Below are 20816 nucleotides of genomic sequence, written 5' to 3'. Positions count from 1 at the left end.
TCCCAAGGGCTTAGAGAAGCTTTCACAGAACTCAAGGCTTCTGGGAAGTCAATTCATTTCCTTCTGTTCTTTCTTCCTGGGCCTAGTAAGTCAGTGAGGCACTGTAATATAATCCAGTATTCAATTATCACCTTGGGGGAAAAAATGGAAAGACACAGCTCTCTTCACTGGACCATCAAAGGGCAAATCAGCTGAGACAAACACAGTAATAGACTCATTTATTTCTCAGAATTTAGTTTGCTGCTTGATATTACCTGCAAATGTGAGGCAATCACACAATGTTCTTGAGGCTCTAATCCCAGACTTGTCTGAGCACCGTCCACAGGCAGCTCAGCCCATCAGAGGTCCGAAAGAAACCTCCTAACTTGGGCCAGGTATTTTGGTTTCAAATAGTCACCAAGCTCGTCCTTAGTGACCCACACATGTTGGCCCTTATTCCCGGCCTGGGAAAAGTCTCCAGTTAATAGCAGTGCTTTGAAGAAGAACACCTTGGCCCCGAGGTTACTCTCTGTCTGCACTGCCTGGGGGAACTTGAATTTGTAGTGCCCACAAGGTGCATTTCCTAGGAACTTGGCTTCCATGTTGTTTTCTGAAGAAGGAGGAAAAGAAAAATCACCGGTAAGGATACAAACATCTGTTTACTCTGGCTCCCAAAATTACAGGGGGTCTCTGCAAGATCTGGCCCTGAGGTAAAATCAATCCCTAGGAATAGGACTAGAGCCATTCCTGAAAAAAGCCTCCTCCCCTCTCAATCCAAATGCTTCCTGGCCCATGGAGCCAGATTCAATGGGTTCATTCCCATGTGCCAAGCTACTGTTTTTAGACTGAAAGTCAGCAATGCAGTTACAATCACACCTGGGAGTCAGAGCACCTAGTTCCTACGTTCAGCCCACCCACTGTCTATTGGTGAAGGACCAGGACATTTGGTCTGTAAAACAAAGTTCATCCACCTTTAAAAAGGGTGTCACATGGAAAGCATTAAAAAGGACCCCAGTTTTAACTCCTACCAGGTGAAAAAAGTCATAAACAAACTTAAAGACAAAAACGGATGAGTAGAAAATATCTGTAATCTATAACTAAGGGTTAATAACCCCAGCATTTCAAAGGATGGGGAAATGATGGACTAATTACTAAATGGCATCTGAAGAACTGACTAGCCAGACAGGAAAAACCAAGCTGGATCCCATGCTCAGTCCTCACATTAAAATTGATACCATATAGATCAAAGATTTAACATAGACATTTTCACTTTTCATAAAAAATTTGTTCATTCTGGATGGTTATTTCATGGACATTTAATATTTTCCAATCTTTTCTGTATTTTTTTTTTTTCTGAGACAGAGTCTTGCTTTGTCACTCAGGCTGGAGTGCAGTGGTGCAATCTTGGCTCACTACAACCTCTGCCTCCTGGGTTCAAAGGATTCTCATGCCTTAGCCTCCTGAGTAGCTGGGATTACAGGCATGTGCCACCACGCTCAGCTAATTTTTTTGTGTGTATTTTTAGTACGGACGGGGTTTTGCCATGTTGGTCAGGCTGGTCTTGAACTTGTGGCCTCAAGTGATCCACCTGCCTCGGCCTCCCAAAGTGCTGGGCGTATTTTCTAACTACAATAAAAACATATGAGCATTAGAAGAAAATGTAGGATGCTTTCTTAAACCTTAACATATTATTTGAGAGGGCAAGGCCTTTCTAAGAAAGAAACAAAATTTTTAAGCCCAAAAAACAAAAGATTTATATTTGTCTACATAAAAATTAAATCTTTCTGCAAGGAAAAACAAAGCACAAAAAAAGTCAAAGATAAAATGACAAACTAGGAAAAATATTTTCAACACATTCAACAAAGGAATATCTTAAGGTATAAGAAGCACTTAAAAATCAATGCAGATACTCAGAAAGCTGAGGTAGGAGTACTGCTTGAGAATAGGAGTTTAAGGCCGGCCTGGGCAACACAGCAAGATTCCATCTCTAAAAGAAAAAAAATCAATGAGGAAAAAAACCAACAAATTAAAAAGAAAAATGAACCAAGCACATGAATAGTAAGCTCACATGAAAATAAATATCACTGGCCCATAAATACATTAAAAGGTGTTGAATCTTATTAATAATTTAAAGAAATAAACAACAGTATATATCATTATTAGTAGAAAGTTCAAAAACTGAGCTGTACACTGCTTGTGAAGGATAAGGAAAAAACTTGTACTTTCACACATATTTTGGAGGGGTTATAAATTAGTATAACTGCTATTAATTGGCGAGAGGTGTCAATTTAATTGCACATGTCCTTTGACCTAGCAACTCCACTTCTAGACTTTTATCCTACCAGATATACTAATTTGCCCATATGAGCAAAGATGAGTGTACAAGGATATTCACTGCAGCTTTGTTTGTAAAAACAGACTGGCTAAACAAACTGCAGTACATACATATTATAAAATAGTATGCCGGTGTTAAAAAAGCTTCAGATAGGTCTTAATAGGCTGATCTGAAAAGATGTTTAAAAATGTGTATGAGAAAAAAGGAAGGCACATAACAGTGTACATACATGCTCCCGTTATATGGAAAGAAAGAAAACAAAACATTTATGCATTTGTATACGCACAGAGAATTTGTGAAGAGATACAGAAAAACACTATTAATAGAGGTTGCCTCTGAAAAAGGAAAATTACATCTTACACTACATTTACTAGACACTGGTAATTTTTTTACCACATACGTGAATTGCTTTTCTCATATTAAAAAGTAAAAAAAAAAAACACTACTAGCATTAGATGAAAAATTTATAGATAGCGTGAGCTCACATAAAATAAAAAATGTTAGCAGTGGGTATCTGTGAGTGGTGGAATTGTACTGGCATATTTCTTTACACTTCCCTGAATTTTCTAAACTTAATTCCATAAATGCATGTTACTTTTCTATAATCTGGAAGAGATGGATTAAAAACATAAACAAACTAAAAAGAAAAAAACAGCTTATTACAAAGATGAGCAAATGATCTAAATAGGCAGTTCACAAAAGTACAAACAACCAATAAACATATGAAAAGATAGTGAATCTCACTAGCAAACAGGAAAATGCTAATCTTAAAGAGAACATTTTGACTCACTAGATGAGCAAAATTTTAAAAGCGACTATTTCATACGTTGGTGAGGTTTACACAAAGAGGCACTCTCAGACACCACTCCTGGAAAACATCAATTGTTATATACATTCTGGAGGGCAACTGGGCTGCACTTACCAAAAACTGAAGTGTGCACACCTTTGAACCATTAATTCTACCTCTAGAAATTCCATCTCGCAGAAATACTGGAAGTGTGGAGCCAATGGGGAGGAAAGGAGTGCACTTTCACTTTTTCAATATACAGTATATGCTCCTAAAGTGCTAGAGCTTTTCTTTGCCATTTTATATTGTCAGATTAGTAAATGTGTAATAAGTCAATACACTATTTTATATGCATCTATTAAACATAAATACGTCTTTTAATATATTTGATATATTTCTTTTACATTTATTTATTACAATGGCAATGTTTAAAGGAAAGCATAGTGCTCAGGTGGAACCCCTTTCCACATTGCAAACAGAAGGGGGCGCTGAGCAAGGATCAGTTGTGAATGTTCCACGGTAAGAGAGGCTGAGCACCTAAACACAATGATCCTCACAAGAAACTCAGCTGCTGACTCCTATGTGATGGCTGAGGAGACTGAGAAAGCAGCAACCTCTTCTCCTACCATATTCCATTCTGTCTTGATGTCTCTCCTGCAGGCCACACAGGCCCCTTGGGAGTCAAGGGAACACACACTGGCTGCTGACATTTCATTAGCAGGTACTTGTGCTGATGGGAGGGCAGGTAAAGTGGCTGTGCACCACAAAATCCATTTAGTCAACATTCAACAAATGCCTATGTGCCAGGTACTTTGCTGAAAGCTACGATCAGAGCGAGGAACAGATACTGCCCATATGTTCAAGGAAGTCAAAATTCTGACTAGGGAGAAAAATGTGTTAGTAAACAATTACAGTGCAATGGCATAAGTGAAAGAATGTATTCTCCACTAGAACACAAGCTCCTAGGGAGTAGGGTAGTGTACCGTTCATCACTGAGACCCTATATGTCTGTTGCATAAATGGAATAAGGACACACACCAGTGCTATGGGAGCTTAGAGAGGAGTAGCTCTGTCTTCCTGAAGGCTCGGGAAAAGCTTCACCACATAACATATAATGTAAAAGCTGTTTTAAAAACTGAGCAGTCAGGCCAGGAAGGAGTAAAGTATTTCATAAGGGACCAGCAGGCCCCAAAGCAGAGACACATGAAAGACCATATTATTCAAGGAATGCAAAAGGTTTGTTAAGTTCGAACTTGAATTTTACATTAACGAACAGCAAGACAGAAGACTGATGAGACTGGGATCAGGGCAAATAAGATTTGCAGGCCATGCTTGACACTTAGAATTTTTATGGGAAACCTTTTAAGAATTCTATGCAGAGAAGTGACAAGGGATTTGTTTCAGAAAGCTCATTTTGGCAGAATTGAAGGGCATTCCACAAAACCAAGGTTAAACTTACTTGGCTTCTAATTCAATCGCTCAGTATAGTGCTTCTCAACCACTGTAATTTACTCCCGGGTAATATCTGGCCATGTCTAGAGATATTTTGGTTGTTGCACTGGGGGTGGGGTCAGGGGATGAGGTAGTGCTACTGGCATCTAGTATGTAGAGGCCAGAGATACTGCTAAACATCCTGTAACGCAAAGAATAGCTCCCCACACTTATCCAACCCCAAACACCAATAATGCCAAAGATGGGAAACCCTAGTCTAGTGAGAAGTGAAGAGGGTCACAGCTAAAGCTGTTAGAACAAAGAGAGGACTATTTAGAACAGATCACGAGGGACTCAAGGACTTATGGATGTAGGAATGAGGTCAAGGATAATTCTGAGGTTTCAAATTGAGTGAACAGACAAGCAGTGATGCCAATAAGCAGTGCTGCAAAGACAAAACAAGCAAGCTGAGAAAATGGTAGAAATATCAATTTTGAATGTACTAAATTTTAAAATCTCAGTGGAACAAAGGATTCTCACCTGGTCTTAAAAAAAAAAAAAAAAAAAAAAAAAAAAAAAAAAAATCCTTACCTGGGTTTTTCTGCCTGAAATTTTTATAAACTTCAAAATTTCCATTAACCTTCCCACCTCCACCCTTAATCCAATTCCCCAGTCAGCCTGTAAATCCTCTGGCTGAGTCTGAAGTGAATTTTGCGGAATTTAGAGGAAGGCAGAAAACCCACCTGAGAGGGTTGCCAGGGTTCGTTCAGCTGTTCCTCGAAGGGTCTCCCCAGGCTGCCACTCTGCCTGGGGCAGTATCCAAACATCCTGGTCTCCAAGTTTCTCTCTGACTAACAGGACAAGGTTCCTGTCTAGCTTCCGGTTCAGGGATGTTCGGTCATTCTTTTCATCAGCTTCTACAGCAAACGGGGTCAGAGGAGGTAAGAAGACTGTGATCTGCCAGAACCAAGAAGCCTGGAGTTTTACAATCTTCCTTTAAGATCCACAATCCTTGCCCTCAAAGAGCTTAGAACCAAATTACACCTCTGACCCATCTCTCTAGCTCTGACCTCCACTCTGACCTCTTCCAGGGAAGAGTCTCACAATCCTGAGGAAACTAAAAGGTAAGAAATCAAGAGGTAAACTTCTCTGAATAGCAAACCATATTTTGAGTCTTCAAAAAAGAAACAATGATCATACTAATTCAAACACAACTACTTCATTGGTTTTTATACTATTACTGACTTAACTAGCCCCTACTCTCTCTGTTCTTCAGTCTTCACCTGTGAAACAAGGAAAACAGAACTCAATCTCCCGCTTTAAGAGGGATTTCACATAAAACACAGGAATTAGTGGAAAAAGGCTTCAATTGCCCCATTCTCAGTCTCAAACTTGGAGTTAAACACAGATAACATTCACAAAGTTTAACTGAGAGAAAAGTCTATTCCAATACCCTTACCTCTCACTCGAAAATAAGACAGACTTTTAAAGTCACATTATGGTAGATGTGAGCAACAGAGAAGAGAATATGAAATTATTTGTTACTTAAAACACAAAGCAGGGGCGAAGCAACTGTCTTTTATTTGGGAACCCAAATACCCCTTTTCCCTTCCTTCTTGCTGGCCTAAAAAGATCACAACCTGTTATGCGAGCTCCAAGTTTGAACTGTAGAAATGTCTGCTCCCACATGTCTTCCAAATCTTGCACCAGCAATATATCCTGTTCATCTTGTTCATCATAAAGGTCGGCTTTCTTCTTTGCCAATCGCTGGTTTTCATCCAGAGCACGAAGCTCATGGTCTGAATACACGCTTCTCTCTATCTCAATCTGGGAAAATTAAAAGGGCAAAAAACTACCTTAATCTGGCAAAACTAAAAGAAAAAAAACCAGGAAGAATAAAATAGAGATATGCCACACTTGGCAGGCTGAGAAGTTTATCACCCAACATAACCAGATATACAATCAAAACACCATGCAGAAAGGAAACAGAGGGGGAAAAAAAGGTCCTCTGAACTTTGGGCTTGAGTTAAATTTGCCAAAAATGTTAGAATATCACTGGGGGTGAAGACTGCTACAAAAACAGAGAGCTGGGTTGGGCAATGCCTGCTCACTTACCACAATCCAGTCATGTCAGTCTTTGATCAGAATCTCACCCACCAAGGACTTTCCTGTTCAGGGACCTTCAAGAGGCTGTTCCTTCTTCCTAGAATGTTTTTCCTCACATTCTTTCTTCTGGGAGAGTCCTACTCATCCTTCTGACTTCAATTTAAATAGGACTGTCTCAGAGAGATAGTTCTCATATAGAGAAAAACCTGTATTCAGAAAGCCTGAAACATTCCTTGACACTCACCATAAAATCAAAATGTGATGTATTTGTTAAACACTCTTATAGTGCCCTGTGTTTTCCTTAACAACACTTATCAGGGTCTGCATTTCGTTGTATGACTATTTGCTTACTGACTGATCCTCTCACTCAACTAGACTGAAGTACTGTGAGAACCAGAGCTACTTCTGCCTTAGTCATTACAGCATCTCTATCACTTAACATACTCTCTGATGCATAGTATGGGCACACTGAATATCTGTAGGGTGAGTAACGAATATTTGTCAAGCGAGCAAATAAATGAATAAATCAAGCAAAAAGCACAGAAGAGAAGTTTATCGTTCTCAACAGACCAAGACAAAAACATCTCGGATTCTGAGGAAACATATCACCCTTCAATCCCTTTCTGTAGCGACTTCACACCCTCACAGCCACTATACTGTTTTTGCCCATGCTTCCTCACTTGCCCCTCACACAGATAGCCCCATAAGGTAAAACAGAGCAGGTTTATCATAGGCATCTTACAGATGTGCCCACCGCCTCTTGTATTTCCTTCTTAACATTCATCACATCACAAACACTTTCTCCCTCCAGACTTGTAAACTTCTAGTGACAGAGACCGATTCTTGTTCACCACAGGATCCCTACTGTGTTGCATGAACAAGAAGTAACTCTCCAAAGAGTTGCCTAAGGTGACAATAAAGACGGCCAATGAAAAGAAACCACTTTTTGTTGAACATCTATGTACCAAATCAAGTCAGTAAGATAGGTACTATTCTGCGGATAAGTACCGTATACTTAAGTTCAGAGAGGTGAAATTACTCGCTCAGTCACGCAGAATAAACGTCACTCTGAACCCTGCATCTCAGTCCCACCTGCTGCAGTAGAGACGCCATCTCTTCCTGCAATGGGGTCAACGGCTTGGAGACTAGAGGGGGCCGCTGCAGGCACAACGCGCCCAACAGGCGCCATGGGGATCCGTTCCTTGAGGGTGCGGCTGCAAGAGCCAGGCTGCGAAAGCTTACACTACCGGCCCAGAGCCTCTCTAACCGCCGCCAGCTCCCCGCCACCCCTAACAGCGTCCGCCTTACGGGCGCCGCCATCTTTCGATCTCCCACAATGCACCGCGGCTCCCAGGGAGCCCTCAGCAGCGGGAGCGGCAAACTAGGGGCGAGCTCAGTCCCGGAACTGCTAGAACGAACCATTCCCATATGGAGGGGTGAGCCCACATCTCAGAACATTAAAAACGGTAAAGAATCCCCTAGTGAACCACAATGAAAGTCTTATTGAGCATTTAAATGGAAATAAAAACATTGAGTGGACCTGATGAAGAGTATGATGACTTTCCCTTCTGTCCCCTCCCCGACAGACACTCATGGTACCGGCGCCGGCGCAGCTATGACGGACGCTGCCGACGGAAGCTGACTGGGGTCAATTCAAGTCATGCAGGCTGTAAGAAACGTGGGGTCGTGGTTCTTGCGGTCCTGGACTTGGCCCCAAACAACCGGGTAACAAATGATTGCCCTCTCGAGCCCACCGCCAACTCCAGGGCTATGCTCCTACTCGTGTCCCTTGAGCCACCCGAGCCCCAGTGACCGTTAGGTTGTGGTCCTCACCGAGCTTTTCTTCCCGGCAGGGTCGTGGCCAGGACGCCAGCCCGGACAATCCACACAGACGCCCGGCAGCTCCAAGACGCTGCGGCCAAGCAGGAAGTTGAAGAGAAGAAGGCGGCTCCCAGCCACACCAGGTTCAGGTGAGCCCCACTTGGACCAGCCCTCTGGAGACTCGCAACCCCTGCCTCTTGCCCGACACCCTCCAGAGTCAGAACCAGTGAATTTTCAGCTCTGTCACTTGCTATCCGTGGGACCTTCTGCAAATAAATCTGAGCCTCAGCCTTCTCATCTGAAAATGCGGATAATGCTGAGAGAGGTGGTGAGGATCACATAAGCCGTAGTACAGAGTAAACGTTCAGTGAACATTCGTTAAATCAATGAGTGAATGTGAGATGTCCATAACATGTATCAGCGTTCTTTCCTTCTGAGATGGAGATCTTTTCAGACTAACAACCTTCCCTGCCTCCAACACAAAATGGGGAGGTGGAGGGTGCTAGCGATGGAACAGATGCTCCTGCACATCTTACAGATGGTCCAGGGTGTGTTTTGTGCTCAGCCCTAGGAACTGGCATCTTGCTTCCCACCAATGCCACCACCTCTGTATGCTCTATACACATCCACTTAACTTCACATCCATTTAACAAACATTTACCAAGAATCTACTATGAGTGAGACACGATGCTAGGTGCCGTGAATACAGATACAAAAGATCATTCCTCCCCACAAGTAGTTCACAGTCTTTGAGGGAAGACATACATGCAAACATTTTCACCATAATTTGCTCAATAGTATAACAGAGGTAAGCATTCTTTGGAAGTATGAAAACATAAGTGCCTAACTCCTGGCCGGGTGCAGTAGCTCATGCCTTTAATCCCAGCACTTTAGGAGGCTGAGGTGGGCTAATCACCTGAGGTCGGGAGATCGAGACTAGCCTGGCCAACATGGCAAAACCCCATCTCCACTAAAAATACAAAAACTAGTCAGGCGTGATAGCTGGCACCTGTAATCCCAGCCACACAGGAGGCTGAGGCAGGAGAATCGCATGAACCCGGGGGGCGGAGGCTGCAGTGAGTCAAGATCACGCCACTGTACTCCAGCCTGGGTGACAGATTGAGACTCTGTCTCAAAGGAAAAAAAACAAAAAAACAGAATAAGTGTCTCATTCCTGAGGAAATCAGGCAAGACCATGGAGAAAAGAACATGGAGCTCAGAAGCGAATGGGAGTTCATCTGGACAAGTTGAAGTGGGTCACTGGAGACAAAGGTAACCATCTGTGTAAAGGCATGTGGTATGAAAATCATGGTGTGTTCAGGTGTGTATGTGATGGCAGATGAGGCCAACAAGACAAGAAGGAATCAGAATGTCAAGGGTCTTGTCTGTCACACTGGAGCTTTTACAATGTCTCCACTGAAGACAGTGAGGAGCTGCTGAAAGGATCTAAACCAAGATTCTGTTGTAGTCATTTCTTAAACAATGCCAGGCACTGTTCAGAGTGTTGGGGATATATCCCTGACCAAACAGACAAAAAGCCCTGGCCTCATAAAACTTAAATTCCAGTGGGTAGAAGACAGTAAATAGAAAACAAGTAAAATGTAGGAGAATAATGGTTGGAAAGGGGAGGTGGGGGTCCAGCAGGCCTGCATAGCCACATTCTGTAGGACTTTGTCGGCCACTGTGAGGACTTCAGCTTTTACTCTGAATGAGATGGGAGGCCAATGGAAATTGCTGAATAAAGGGTTGACATGATCTTGCTGACAAGATCTTGTAAGCCCTGTGGCTGCTGTGTTGATATTAAACCATAGGAGAGCAAGAATGGAAGCTGGGAAGAGTCCTCTAAGCAGTTAGAAGACTATTGAAATAATCCAGACAAGAAATGATGGTGGCTTGAACCATGGTTATTGCCATGGAGGTATTATAAATGGTCTGACATATTTTGAAGGTAGAACAAGCAGGATTTGTTAATATAACAGTGTGAGAAAAAGAGAGGAGCAAAGGAAGACCCCAAAATTTTTTGGGCTAAACAACTGGAAAGATGGAGTTGTCATTAAGATGGGGAAGACTGCAGGAGTTTGGATCGGGGTTGTTGAGATGCTTAATAAACATTCAAGTGGAGATACAATGTAGACCATTAGAAATGGAGCTCAAGGGCCGGGTGTGGTGGCTCACACCTGTAATCCCAGCACTTTGGGAGACCGAGGCAGGCAGATCACCAGGTCAGGAGTTTGAGACCAGCCTGACCAACATGGTGAAACCCCGCCTCTACTAAAAATAAATAAATTAGCCAGGTGTGGTGGCGCGAGTCTGTAATCCCAACTACCCAGGACACTGAGGCAGGAGAATCGCTTGAACCCGGGAGGCAGAGGTTGCAGTGAGCCAAAGTTGTGCCACTGCATTCCAACCTGGGCGAGACTCCATCTCAAAAAAAAAAAAAAAAAAAAAAGAAATGGAGTTAAGGGACAGATTTTAGCTAGAGATATACAGTTGGGAGACATCATAGAGATATTTAAACCATGAGATGACAAAATCATTAATAGCGTAAATGTAGATGAAGAGAAGAGGTTCAAGGATTGAACCCTGGAGCACTCTCACATTTAGAGATTTGGGAGATTAGGAAGAACCATCAGAAGAGACAAGGAACTTCCAGAGAGATAATAGGAAAACCAGGAGAGATCATTTGTTTTTTAATTTCGCTCAAAGTGGGGAGATCAACTGTGTCAAATGCTGCTGATGTGATAGGTTGCTAGATCAATAACAGAATTGCGTATTGTATTTAGCAATGTGGAGTTAGTCGGATTAAAGCATTTTTGGTGGAATAGTAGGGGCTCATATCTGATTGAAATGGGTTCAAGGAGAATAGAGGCAGAGGACAGGAAGAAACAGCAAGTATAGTCAGTACCTTAAAGTTCCTTAAGAGGGCTCTGCTCTAAGGGTATAGAGAAATGGACAGTAGCTCCCAGGAGGTGGGTTCAAGAGGTTTTGGAGGGTTGTTTTGTTATTTTTTCAGTTTGGAACGTAACAATATGTTTTGCCATTGGGAGTAGTGCAGTATACAGGGGAAAAAACAAGTGATACTGGAGTGGGGACATTGTGGGAACAGCGTCCTTCAGGGGCTAATACACAAGTGGAGCACTGTAACAGGAGACAGCACAACGGCTGTGGGCACAGATGTTCGGTAGTGGGAGCTGGAAGAAAGTCTGATTGCTTCTATTCACCTATAGAGGTCATCCGCTCAGCAGTGAGGAAGCAGGGAGTTGGAGGTTAGAGGAGACAAAAGAAGGTATAAGAGTCATCTAGGAGAATGGAAGGATAATTGAACTGGGGATGTGCTGTACGATTGCCAGGCAGTTCTAATCACTTATAAGGTCAAACCCACAGGAAAGAATATACTTGTAACCTTTGAATACCAGTGTGTTTTTGTTTTGCCTTTTAAAATACCTCTAGAAAAGCAGGTAGGGCTGGGGTAAGAGTAGCCCTCAGATTATAATATAATTTCTAAAATGGAATCTATTGTATTTCAAGTGACTGTGGTGGGTACAAACATGAATCTGATTTATGTGTGTAGGCCTAGTGGAACAGCAAGTTTATTTCCAGCTCCATTGCTGAAGGATGGTTGTGTGCGTTCAAATTTTAAAAATCACAGCTTTGGGAGGCTGAGGCAGGAGAATGGCGTAAACCCGGGAGGCGGAGCTTGCAGTGAGCTGAGATCTGGCCACTGCACTCCAGCCTGGGCGACAGAGCGAGACTCCGTCTCAAAAAAAAAAAAAAAAAAAAAAAAAAAATCATAGCTTGGTGAGGAAAGCTCTAGACTGAGACAGATCTCCTAGGTCCAAGGCTTGGCTTCTCTTACTAACCCTATTTCCCTATTGGTACCTAATTTTTGCCATCTGAAAATAAAGAGTACTTAGCTAGAAATAGCCAGAAAACAGCTTGGACTAAGACAGTGGAAGATCTTGAACGCAAGACAATGTGTTCACATCTGATTCTATTGGGACATTTGAAACATTGATTTCCAGACCCCAATCAGAAGTCCAGGGTGAAGCTTAAACATCTGTATGCTTCACAGCTGGCTGATGTTCAGCCTGCATTGAAAACCACTGGTCTAGGGTAGAGGTTGGCAAACTATGGTTCACTGGGCAAATCTGGCCAGTTGCCTGTTTTTGTAAGTAAAGTTTTATTGGAACACAGCCTATTAATTTACTGTTGTCTATACCTGTTTTTGGGATATAGTGGAAGAGTTTAGTAATTGGGACAGACCTGTTGGCCCGCAAAGCCTAATATATTTACTATCTGGCCCTTTACAGAAAAGGTTTGCTGTCCTTTATTCCAGGGGATTCTGGATTTTTTTTAATGGTAATGATATGAGTATTATTTTTGTCTCATTTTTTATAAAGTAAAGTCCAGAGACTGTCTATGGTTGATGAAACAAGAAACAGGTTTGACTATTTTTTAAATTGTGAGAAGAGGAACCTACAAAACATCTGAAAATAATGATATGGGTATACTAGCAGGGACAAGGAAGATGGGGAGTATGAATTAAAATCTCTTCTCATAGCAGAAAGTCCCTAGATGTGTCTGAAGTCAACAAGTCAAGAAACAGCCTCATAAGCACGGTAGTCACAGATGCAGTGGTGGCACCAGAAGGACTGAAAAGGAATGGTGGGGGCAGCCACTTCAGAAGCAGCAGGGGGCAGAGAGCTGTTGTTTTTTAACCATGTGTTGTATTTCTTTGACTTTTAAAAAGTTGAGATAATTTTAAATAAAATCTTTCTTCTAATTGCAGCATTTACCCTCCCATTCCAGGAGAGGAGAGCTCTCTGAGGTGGGCGGGAAAGAAATTTGAGGAGATCCCAATCGCACACATTAAAGCATCCTACAACAAGTAAGTGGTAAGGGAAACACTGGGCAGGTCTAGCATGAGATTCTTTCTGCTTCAAAGGGAAAGTCAAGCTTGGCCCTGAATACCCTGGGGTAGAAGTGAGGGTGCTAAGTGCTGCATGATGGCGCCAGTGTAGAGCAGCATCTTCCTCCTCACTTGAGGAACCACCTGCTGTCTTTACAAAGCTTGTTCAAGTTTCGTGAAAATGTGACATACGGTGGGCATTTCCTAGTTATAAGATTTCTTTGCTTTCCTTGAGAATAGTTTTGCTCAATAGTTGGAAGAAGTGTATTAGGGGCATATGGTCCCACCATGAAGGTGTTTATTAAGTGTTGCTGATAGGGAATGGATGATATATAAATTAAAAGAAATATGATTCAAGATATTAATATGATTTATTAATACACTAACCAGAATCTAAACGAGTAAATAGATACTGTCCTTACTGTGGGCCACTGTGCACTGGCCTCTGCCTTGTAGAGCTAAATGTGGATGGTGAGTTTAAAGTGACAAGACTAGTGTTCTTGTGTGGCTTACAGACGGGGGCAGTGCCAAGGGAATTCCTAAACATATGCTGGCAACAGAAGCATTTCTGGTATTAGTGACAACTTTGCAAGTTGGCCCCCACTTGGAAATGAGATCAGCATTTGGTCACAGCCAACCCACCCAGCAATTTAGAGACCAGCACAAGAGACTAGAGTCATGGTCTAAAGTGTGTGGCACAGATGAAATGCTCTAGGATTCATTTCAGCATTTGTCAGATAAACGTAAAGTGACAGCAATTGGATTTCCTTTTTTTCCCCCTTTCAGGCTAATAAGGACATAGGCTAACTCTGCATTTAAATGTCTATGGTCTACTCTGTACAGCACTGTTTAGGCTGTCACAGAGACAAGCAATTATGCATCTATTCAGTATGGAAAACCCTAGAAACTGGTAGGGGGAATGGCAGAGCCATACCCAGGAAAACAAGCAGATGACCCAAGCTCAGGGCTGACTCCAGCGGGCCTCCCCTTTAGTCACTTCTCCTGCCTCCTTCTGTGAGCTCTCAGAGCTCTCCAGACCAGAAATAGAATGACGATGACTAAAGGGGAAATCGAAAGCATATCTGAGGATTTCTTAAGGCATAATCTTAATTGTATTAATAAGTTAACTTATTAGAGACGATTAGGAAAAAGGTGTGGGTCGATGCAGTGGCTCACACCTATAATCCCATCACTTTGGGAAGATCACTTGAGGCCAGGAATTTAAGACCAGCCTGGGGAACATAGTGAGACCTAGTCTTTACAAAAATACAAAAACTAGCCGGGCGTGGTGACATGCACCTGTAGTCCCAGCTACTCAGGAGGCTAAGGTGGGAGGATGGCTTGAGCCCAGGAATTGGAGGCTGCAGTGACCTGTGATCATGCCACTGCACTTCCAGCCTGAGTGACAGAGTGAGACCCTGTCTCACAAAAAAATAGAAACAAAGAGAAAATTTTACTTGTTTAAAATAATTTTTGATCATGAAATATAGTGTCATAAGCATCAAAAGTATCCAATATGAGGCCGGGCACAGTGGCTCACGCCTGTAATCCCAGCACTTTGGGAGGCCAAGGCGGGGAGATCACCTAAGGTCGGGAGTTCAAGACCAGTCTGACCAACATGGAGAAACCCTGTCTCTACTAAAAATACAAAATTAGCCGGGCGTGGTGGTGCATGCCTGTAATCCCAGCTACTCTGGAGGCTGAGGCAGAAGAATCGCTTGAACCCAGTAGGCAGAGGTTGCTGTGAGCCAAGATCATGCCATTGCACTCCAACCTGGGCAACAAGAGCAAAACTCCATCTCAAAAAAAAAAAAAAAAAAAAAAGCATCCAATATGGTAATGTTACTAATATTTTTTTAAGAGTCCTTTTAGAGCTATATACTGAAATATTTACAGACAAAATGATAGGTCTGGGATTTGCTTCAAAATAATCCATTGGTGAGGGGAGTGGGGTAGGAACAAGGTTTATAAATGAAACTGAATTGGGTAAGAGTTGATAACTGTTGAAGCTGGTTGATGGGTCCATCAGATTTCATATGTTATTCTCTTCACTTTTGTGTATATTTAAAACTTTCCCCAATAAAGTCATTTTCTGGGCGATACTTGTAACTACTCTCAGATTATGGAGCACCCTTTAGATTATGTGACTTACCAGTTTTCAGTCAGGTTTAGGGGAGAATTCTGACCTTTCCTGATACTTCTTGTAGGAGTTCAAAACATGTTCATCTGATAAGCTCAAAGTAGAAGCAACTGAATTCCTTTTTCTTTCTCACCCAGGCTTCTAGGGGCATAGATTAGCTCTCTCTTATTTCCCTAAAGAAGAGTGGTATCCTGTGTGTTTCTTCTGCTTTTCTCAGCACACAGATCCAGGTAGTCTCTGCCAGTAATGAGCCCCTTGCCCGTGCTTCCTGTGGCACAGAGGGATTTCGGAATTCCAAGAAGGGCACAGGCATCGCGGCACAGACAGCAGGCATAGCCGCAGCGGCGGTAAGTGTGTGTTCCTTCGGCTTCCCTCTGTAGCGTGTGTTTGCTTTCTGCATAGCTCATCACTGAGTGGAGAATCCTCATTATACTACCCATTCAGAAGCAAGGGTTTGTCATGGCAGCTTAGATGCCCTGACATTGGGGCACTGGTTTGAAAAGGTTTTATGTGAAAGGCTCCTCTTTTTTCTTTCTCTCGGCTTCATTAGAGGTGAAGCCCCTGTTCGATCATTCTAGGATGTAAAAGCCAAGATACCAAAAGCTTGAGAACCAAAGACCCCTCAATTTAAAAACCATTAGCCAGGTGTGGTGGCACCTGCCTGTAGTTCCAGCTACTTGGGAGGCTGAGGCTGGATGGCTTGAGCCCAGGAGCTTGAGGCTGCAGTGAGCTATGATCTCACCACTGCACTAAAGCCTGGGCAACAGAGAGACCCTGTCTCCAAAAAAATTTAAAAATAGGCCGGGCACAGTGGCTCACAGTTGTAATCCCAGCACTTTGGGAGGCCAAGGCAGGCAAAGAGATCAAGACCATCCTGGCCAACATGGTGAAACCCCGTCTCTACTAAAAATGGAAAAATTAGCTGGATGTGGTGGTGCGCGCCTGTAGTCCCAGGTACGCAGGAGGCTGAGGCAGGAGAATCACTTGAACCCGGGAAGTGGAGGTTGTAGTGAGTCGAGATCACACCACTGTACTCCAGCCTGGCGACAGAGTGAGACTCCATCTCAAGAAAAAAAATAAAAATAAAGACCCATGGTTTGGGGTTGGGGGAGATACGATAGTCTCTTTGGAGAGGATATAGTATCGGGAGGACTCATACGATACCAGTTCCAGTATGAACTGTTGTAGACCTTTTTTAGAAGCAAATCGGCAAGGTGCTGCTATTGGTATAGTTATTGAGCATCTACATGTGCCAGACACTTTACATTTATTATCTTGAATCTTCAGAGACCCTCAGAATTATCCACATTTTCATAAGCCATTTGAGATTCAGAGTGTGTGACTTGCCCAGAGCCATGCACCGATTCAGTTCACTCATCGGAACCCAGATTGGTCTGAGACCAAAGCCTGCACAATTTCTACTATAGCACAGGCCTTACAAATGTTCAGACTGCCAAACCAGATGTGTTTCCTGAAGGAAAACCTTGACCTTCAAACAAGGCAAGGCACACCAAAATACTGATTGCATGTACTATCATCAGAAATCAAAATGCTGTAAATGCCCAACATGGACAGATCATATACTATGAAAAGAAGTACGTCAGTGTTCACAGTGGCTTCTGCATGGTGGGTCATGAGTGAGTTCTGTGTATTTTCCCTTTTTGTAATGAACTGCCTTTATTATCAAGAAAGAAAATTTCAACTCTAACTACTTAGAGATTTTAAACAATACTTTTGAAGTGGGTATTTAGGTTCAGCCTTGAAGCCTAGGGTGTTGCCTCATGGTCTGAAATTCTGCATGTGCCCAGCTGAGAAAAACCTGAGCAACATTTAGAAATCTCCATTAGGTGGCAGTGCTGTCCTAGGCTAAACAGATCACAGTCACGTGAATTCTGCAACCTGCCAAATTCTGTGTTCTCTGCTGGCGCTTGTCCTCCACTATAGCCATCTGCCCTTTGCCTCCCTGTTTACTTCTCTGGGTGCCCTTTCCCTGAGCTCATACCCCTCCTTGCTCTAGGAGGCAGTAACAAGAGATTTGGATGCAGTAGTTCTCTCTCCGGGGCACTAACCACTCATTGCTTCTCTCCAGAAAGCTACACAAAAAGGTGTGACCCATATCCGAGTTGTGGTGAAAGGCCTGGGGCCAGGACGCTTGGTAAGCTACAGTGATTTCCGTAGTGTGTGTGCCTCCTAGTAAGTGAGAATCTGGGGCTTGAGAGCAGAGTACAGAGAGATTAGAAAACACCCTTTAGTGGATTTCCATGTTTGCTTGAAGTTCCCATCGGTGGTTTATATAATCGACTAAGCCCCTCAGAGCAAGCCTAGATCACTTAGTATAATTCATCAGACACTCACTGAGTGCCTGCTGTGTGCCATAGACTGGGAAGTTGAAGGTGGTTCCTGGGGGAACTGTCACAAACAAATCCCTCAGGACAGACTGGTGAGTGCCGTGGTAAGCATGTGCCAGAGTGCTGGGAGCCCATCAGGGGATCCCGTACCTAGCAAGGATAATCTTTCCTGATGATCATTAGCACAGATAATCTTTAGCTTCCTCAAAGAGGTGACATCTCTCTGACTTTGCAGGAATAATGAGGTATTAGGGAGGTGGAGGCACAGTGGGTGGTGGGGGACATTGCAGGCAGAGAAAACTGCCGAAGTAAGCTACAGAAGTATGATACCCAAGGTGTGCCAAGATCTACAGGAAGTCTTTGTTCAGACTGTAAAGCACAACGTGGAAAGTGGTGGGTATGATTTGAGAGGGGGACAGTGAAAACCTGGCTAAAGGGTTTGGGTGGAGACATTTGTGAGAGTAGAATAGGATTGGGATTATAGGTGTCAAAGCCAGTGGGCATGTCACCCCTCCCTTCCCTTCTCTACCCCACCCTATCCCTCTCCGAACCCTGCCTAGAGACACTGGATCATCATTTCTGAGACCATGCCATTCTACTTTTCTTTCTGCTCCTTCCAGTCTGCCATCCACGGACTGACCATGGGGGGCCTGGAAGTGATCTCAATCACAGACAACACCCCAATCCCGCACAACGGCTGCCGCCCCAGGAAGGCTCGGAGGCTGTGATGGGAAGGAAGCTTGCACTTGGACCTGACCTCAAGCCTCAGCTCCAGTGGGACCTTGTAAAATGCTCCCTGTCAGAGCTCTCTCCAGCATATGCTTGTTAGAGGTCCTTCAAACAGTAAGGGAGAGTTTTGCCTCCTTACACAGTGGCCTTTGCTTGCATCTCCAGCTGGAGATGGGTGTGCCCAGAAGTAAGCTTTGCATCTCTTACAAGAGGGGAGCTACAGGGGCAGCCGTGGCCTAGACCCAGCCTGTGCTCAGAGAAAATAAATATCTGTACCATCTGTCATAATTTTGAGATTTTTGTTTCAGAGTTACATAATTCCTACTTCCTCCTGAAAAAGAGAGTGTGATTTGAGGTGAGACCTTGGATGAAAGGGTTAAAATGTAAATGTGAGTTGCTGTTTACCAGACACCTTTGGTTTCAGATATTTCTTATCTAGCCCCTTACCCAAGATTTCCAGAGCTAATCCTAGTAACTTTTCTTATTAATGACTTGTAATTTGGCCCAGATTGAGAGCTTTTTGCCACCTACCTCTAGATTCTGATAGATTTCACCATTATGGGCATGTTTAAAGTTAGCCCTAAACACAGGATTTTCTACAAGTGGGTCAGACTCCCCACATTAAAGTGGCATTCGTTTACACTCCATGGGCTTCAGCAGTCCCAGCACTAACGAGAGAGTGCCCTAAAAGCGGGGAGGGTAGAGTTGTGTAAAACATGATTCTTGGCCAGGAGCAGTGGCTCACACCTGTAACCCCAGCACTTTGGGAGGCCAAGGCGGATGAATCACTTGAGTCCAGTTTGAGACCAGCCTGGGCAACATAGTGAAACCCCATCTCTACCAAAAATACAAAAATTAACCAGGCATAGTGGTGTGTGCCTGTAATTCCAGCTACTCTGGAGGCTGAGGCATGAAAATCGCTTGAACCCAGTAGGGGGAGGCTGCAGTGAGCTGACATCGTGCCACTGCACTCAAGCCCAGGTGACAGCGAGACTGTCTCAAAAAAAAAAAAAAAAAAAAAAACACCTGATGATTCTCTAGAAAATAGGGTGGATGGCAGGATGGGCTTGAGTAGAGCCCAAATCTAGAAGTGCAGAAAGCAAGTTGATAAGGAACCTGGGTAGTGCTGGCAGTGGGGCGCAACTCAGCACCCCCAGGCAGGACTGACTGCTCCTCTGTTGGGGCTCTAGAGTTCCTGGATACGGCACAGAAGCCAAAGGTGGGGGCTCTAGAGACACGACCAGAGAGGCCCCTCTTCCACAGGCAGAGAAGACCAAAGGTAAGAGTATCACCAGAAGCTGAGAAGGAGTGGTCAAGTACGCAAAAGCACTGTTCCTCCCAGATGAGTGCAGGAAGGGCCTGCTGACCAGAAGGGGAAGGCACTGTGGGGTTTTACTTCTGTGTCCAGCCAGCTAAGCACTGTGATCTGCCTAAACTCAGTATAGGAAAAGACACAGATGCCCCTTAAATAGGCAAGAGGCTGTGTTAGGGCAAAGAAAGGAGGAAGATCATGAACCAAGACCTGAATTTAGAAGGAAAAATGCCTCCCTACTGCCTTCTCTTTAATCTTTAGCAGGACCTGTGAAGGTCATCTTGTGACCAGTGACCAAAGAAGCCCAACCGAAGGCTTCTTGGATCAAAGCCACTGTCGGAAGGAATTAGACTGTTTCACCGCAAAACTACGTATAAATACAATGCATAAAAACATGGTGCATTTGAAGATCGCACTTTGTGCCGGGCACGGTGGCTCACGCCTGTAATCCCTGCACTTTGGGAGGCCGAGGCGGGTGGATCACGAGGTCAGGAGTTTAAGACCAGCCTGGCCAACATGGTGAAACCCCATCTCTACTAAAAATACAAAAATTAGCTGGGCATGGTGCCTATAATCCCAGTTACTTGGGAGGCTGAGGCAGGAGAATCGCTTAAACCCAGAAGGCGGAGGTTGCAGTGAGCCAAGACTGCGCCACTGCACTCCAGCCTGGCGACAGAGCGAGACTCCATCTCAAAAAAAATTAAAAAATAAAACTTACACTTTGTGATTTGATATGGTTTGGTGGACAGAGGGCCCATAGCAATCAGACAGTTCATCAGTCAGGGCCTGAGCAGGAAACAGCTCACAAGATTTAAGAGGAAAGCTCTTTGCAGAGGCATGGGCAAGGTTCAGGAAATAAGGTGGAGTACAAAGTAGCTGCCACCCTAGGCTAGAAGAGGCAGGGAAAGAACAGTTCCTA

General features: G+C 43.7%; 2 protein-coding genes across 4 annotated transcripts; one reads left to right on the top strand and one right to left on the bottom strand.

Moving 5' to 3' along the window:
* Positions 1 to 203: 203 nt before the first annotated feature.
* LOC105488350 (mitochondrial ribosomal protein L46) lies at positions 204 to 7984 on the bottom strand. 2 transcript variants are annotated; one of them, XM_071100719.1, is made up of 5 exons: positions 7731 to 7984; positions 6173 to 6359; positions 5276 to 5449; positions 3237 to 3304; positions 424 to 589 (listed from the first exon to the last, which is right to left on the bottom strand). In XM_071100719.1, the coding sequence occupies exons 1-5, from the start codon at positions 7956 to 7958 to the stop codon at positions 563 to 565; spliced, it is 684 nt and encodes a 227-aa protein (XP_070956820.1). In that variant the 5' UTR covers positions 7959 to 7984; the 3' UTR covers positions 424 to 562. The 2 variants fall into 2 exon arrangements, with proteins under 2 accessions (XP_011750620.3, XP_070956820.1); XM_011752318.3 differs by lacking the exon at positions 3237 to 3304 and having other exon boundaries at positions 204 to 589; positions 7731 to 7981.
* Positions 7985 to 8086: 102 nt separating this feature from the next.
* Positions 8087 to 18865, top strand: LOC105488351 (mitochondrial ribosomal protein S11). Of its 2 annotated transcripts, XM_011752320.3 has the most exons (7): positions 8087 to 8104; positions 8225 to 8363; positions 8492 to 8608; positions 13249 to 13347; positions 15726 to 15855; positions 17598 to 17663; positions 18477 to 18865. In XM_011752320.3, exons 2-7 carry the CDS (start codon positions 8299 to 8301, stop codon positions 18582 to 18584), a joined length of 585 nt encoding a protein of 194 aa, XP_011750622.2. In that variant the 5' UTR covers positions 8087 to 8104; positions 8225 to 8298; the 3' UTR covers positions 18585 to 18865. The 2 variants fall into 2 exon arrangements, with proteins under 2 accessions (XP_011750622.2, XP_011750623.1); XM_011752321.3 differs by lacking the exons at positions 8087 to 8104; positions 8225 to 8363; positions 8492 to 8608 and adding an exon at positions 8623 to 9731.
* The last annotated feature ends 1951 nt before the right edge of the window (positions 18866 to 20816 follow it).

The sequence above is a fragment of the Macaca nemestrina genome, chromosome 7, assembly GCF_043159975.1.
Source record: "Macaca nemestrina isolate mMacNem1 chromosome 7, mMacNem.hap1, whole genome shotgun sequence".
Taxonomy (NCBI): Eukaryota; Metazoa; Chordata; class Mammalia; order Primates; family Cercopithecidae; genus Macaca; species Macaca nemestrina.
The sequence above is the reverse complement of the archived record's forward strand: the minus strand, read 5'-3'. Positions and strand labels throughout refer to the sequence as shown.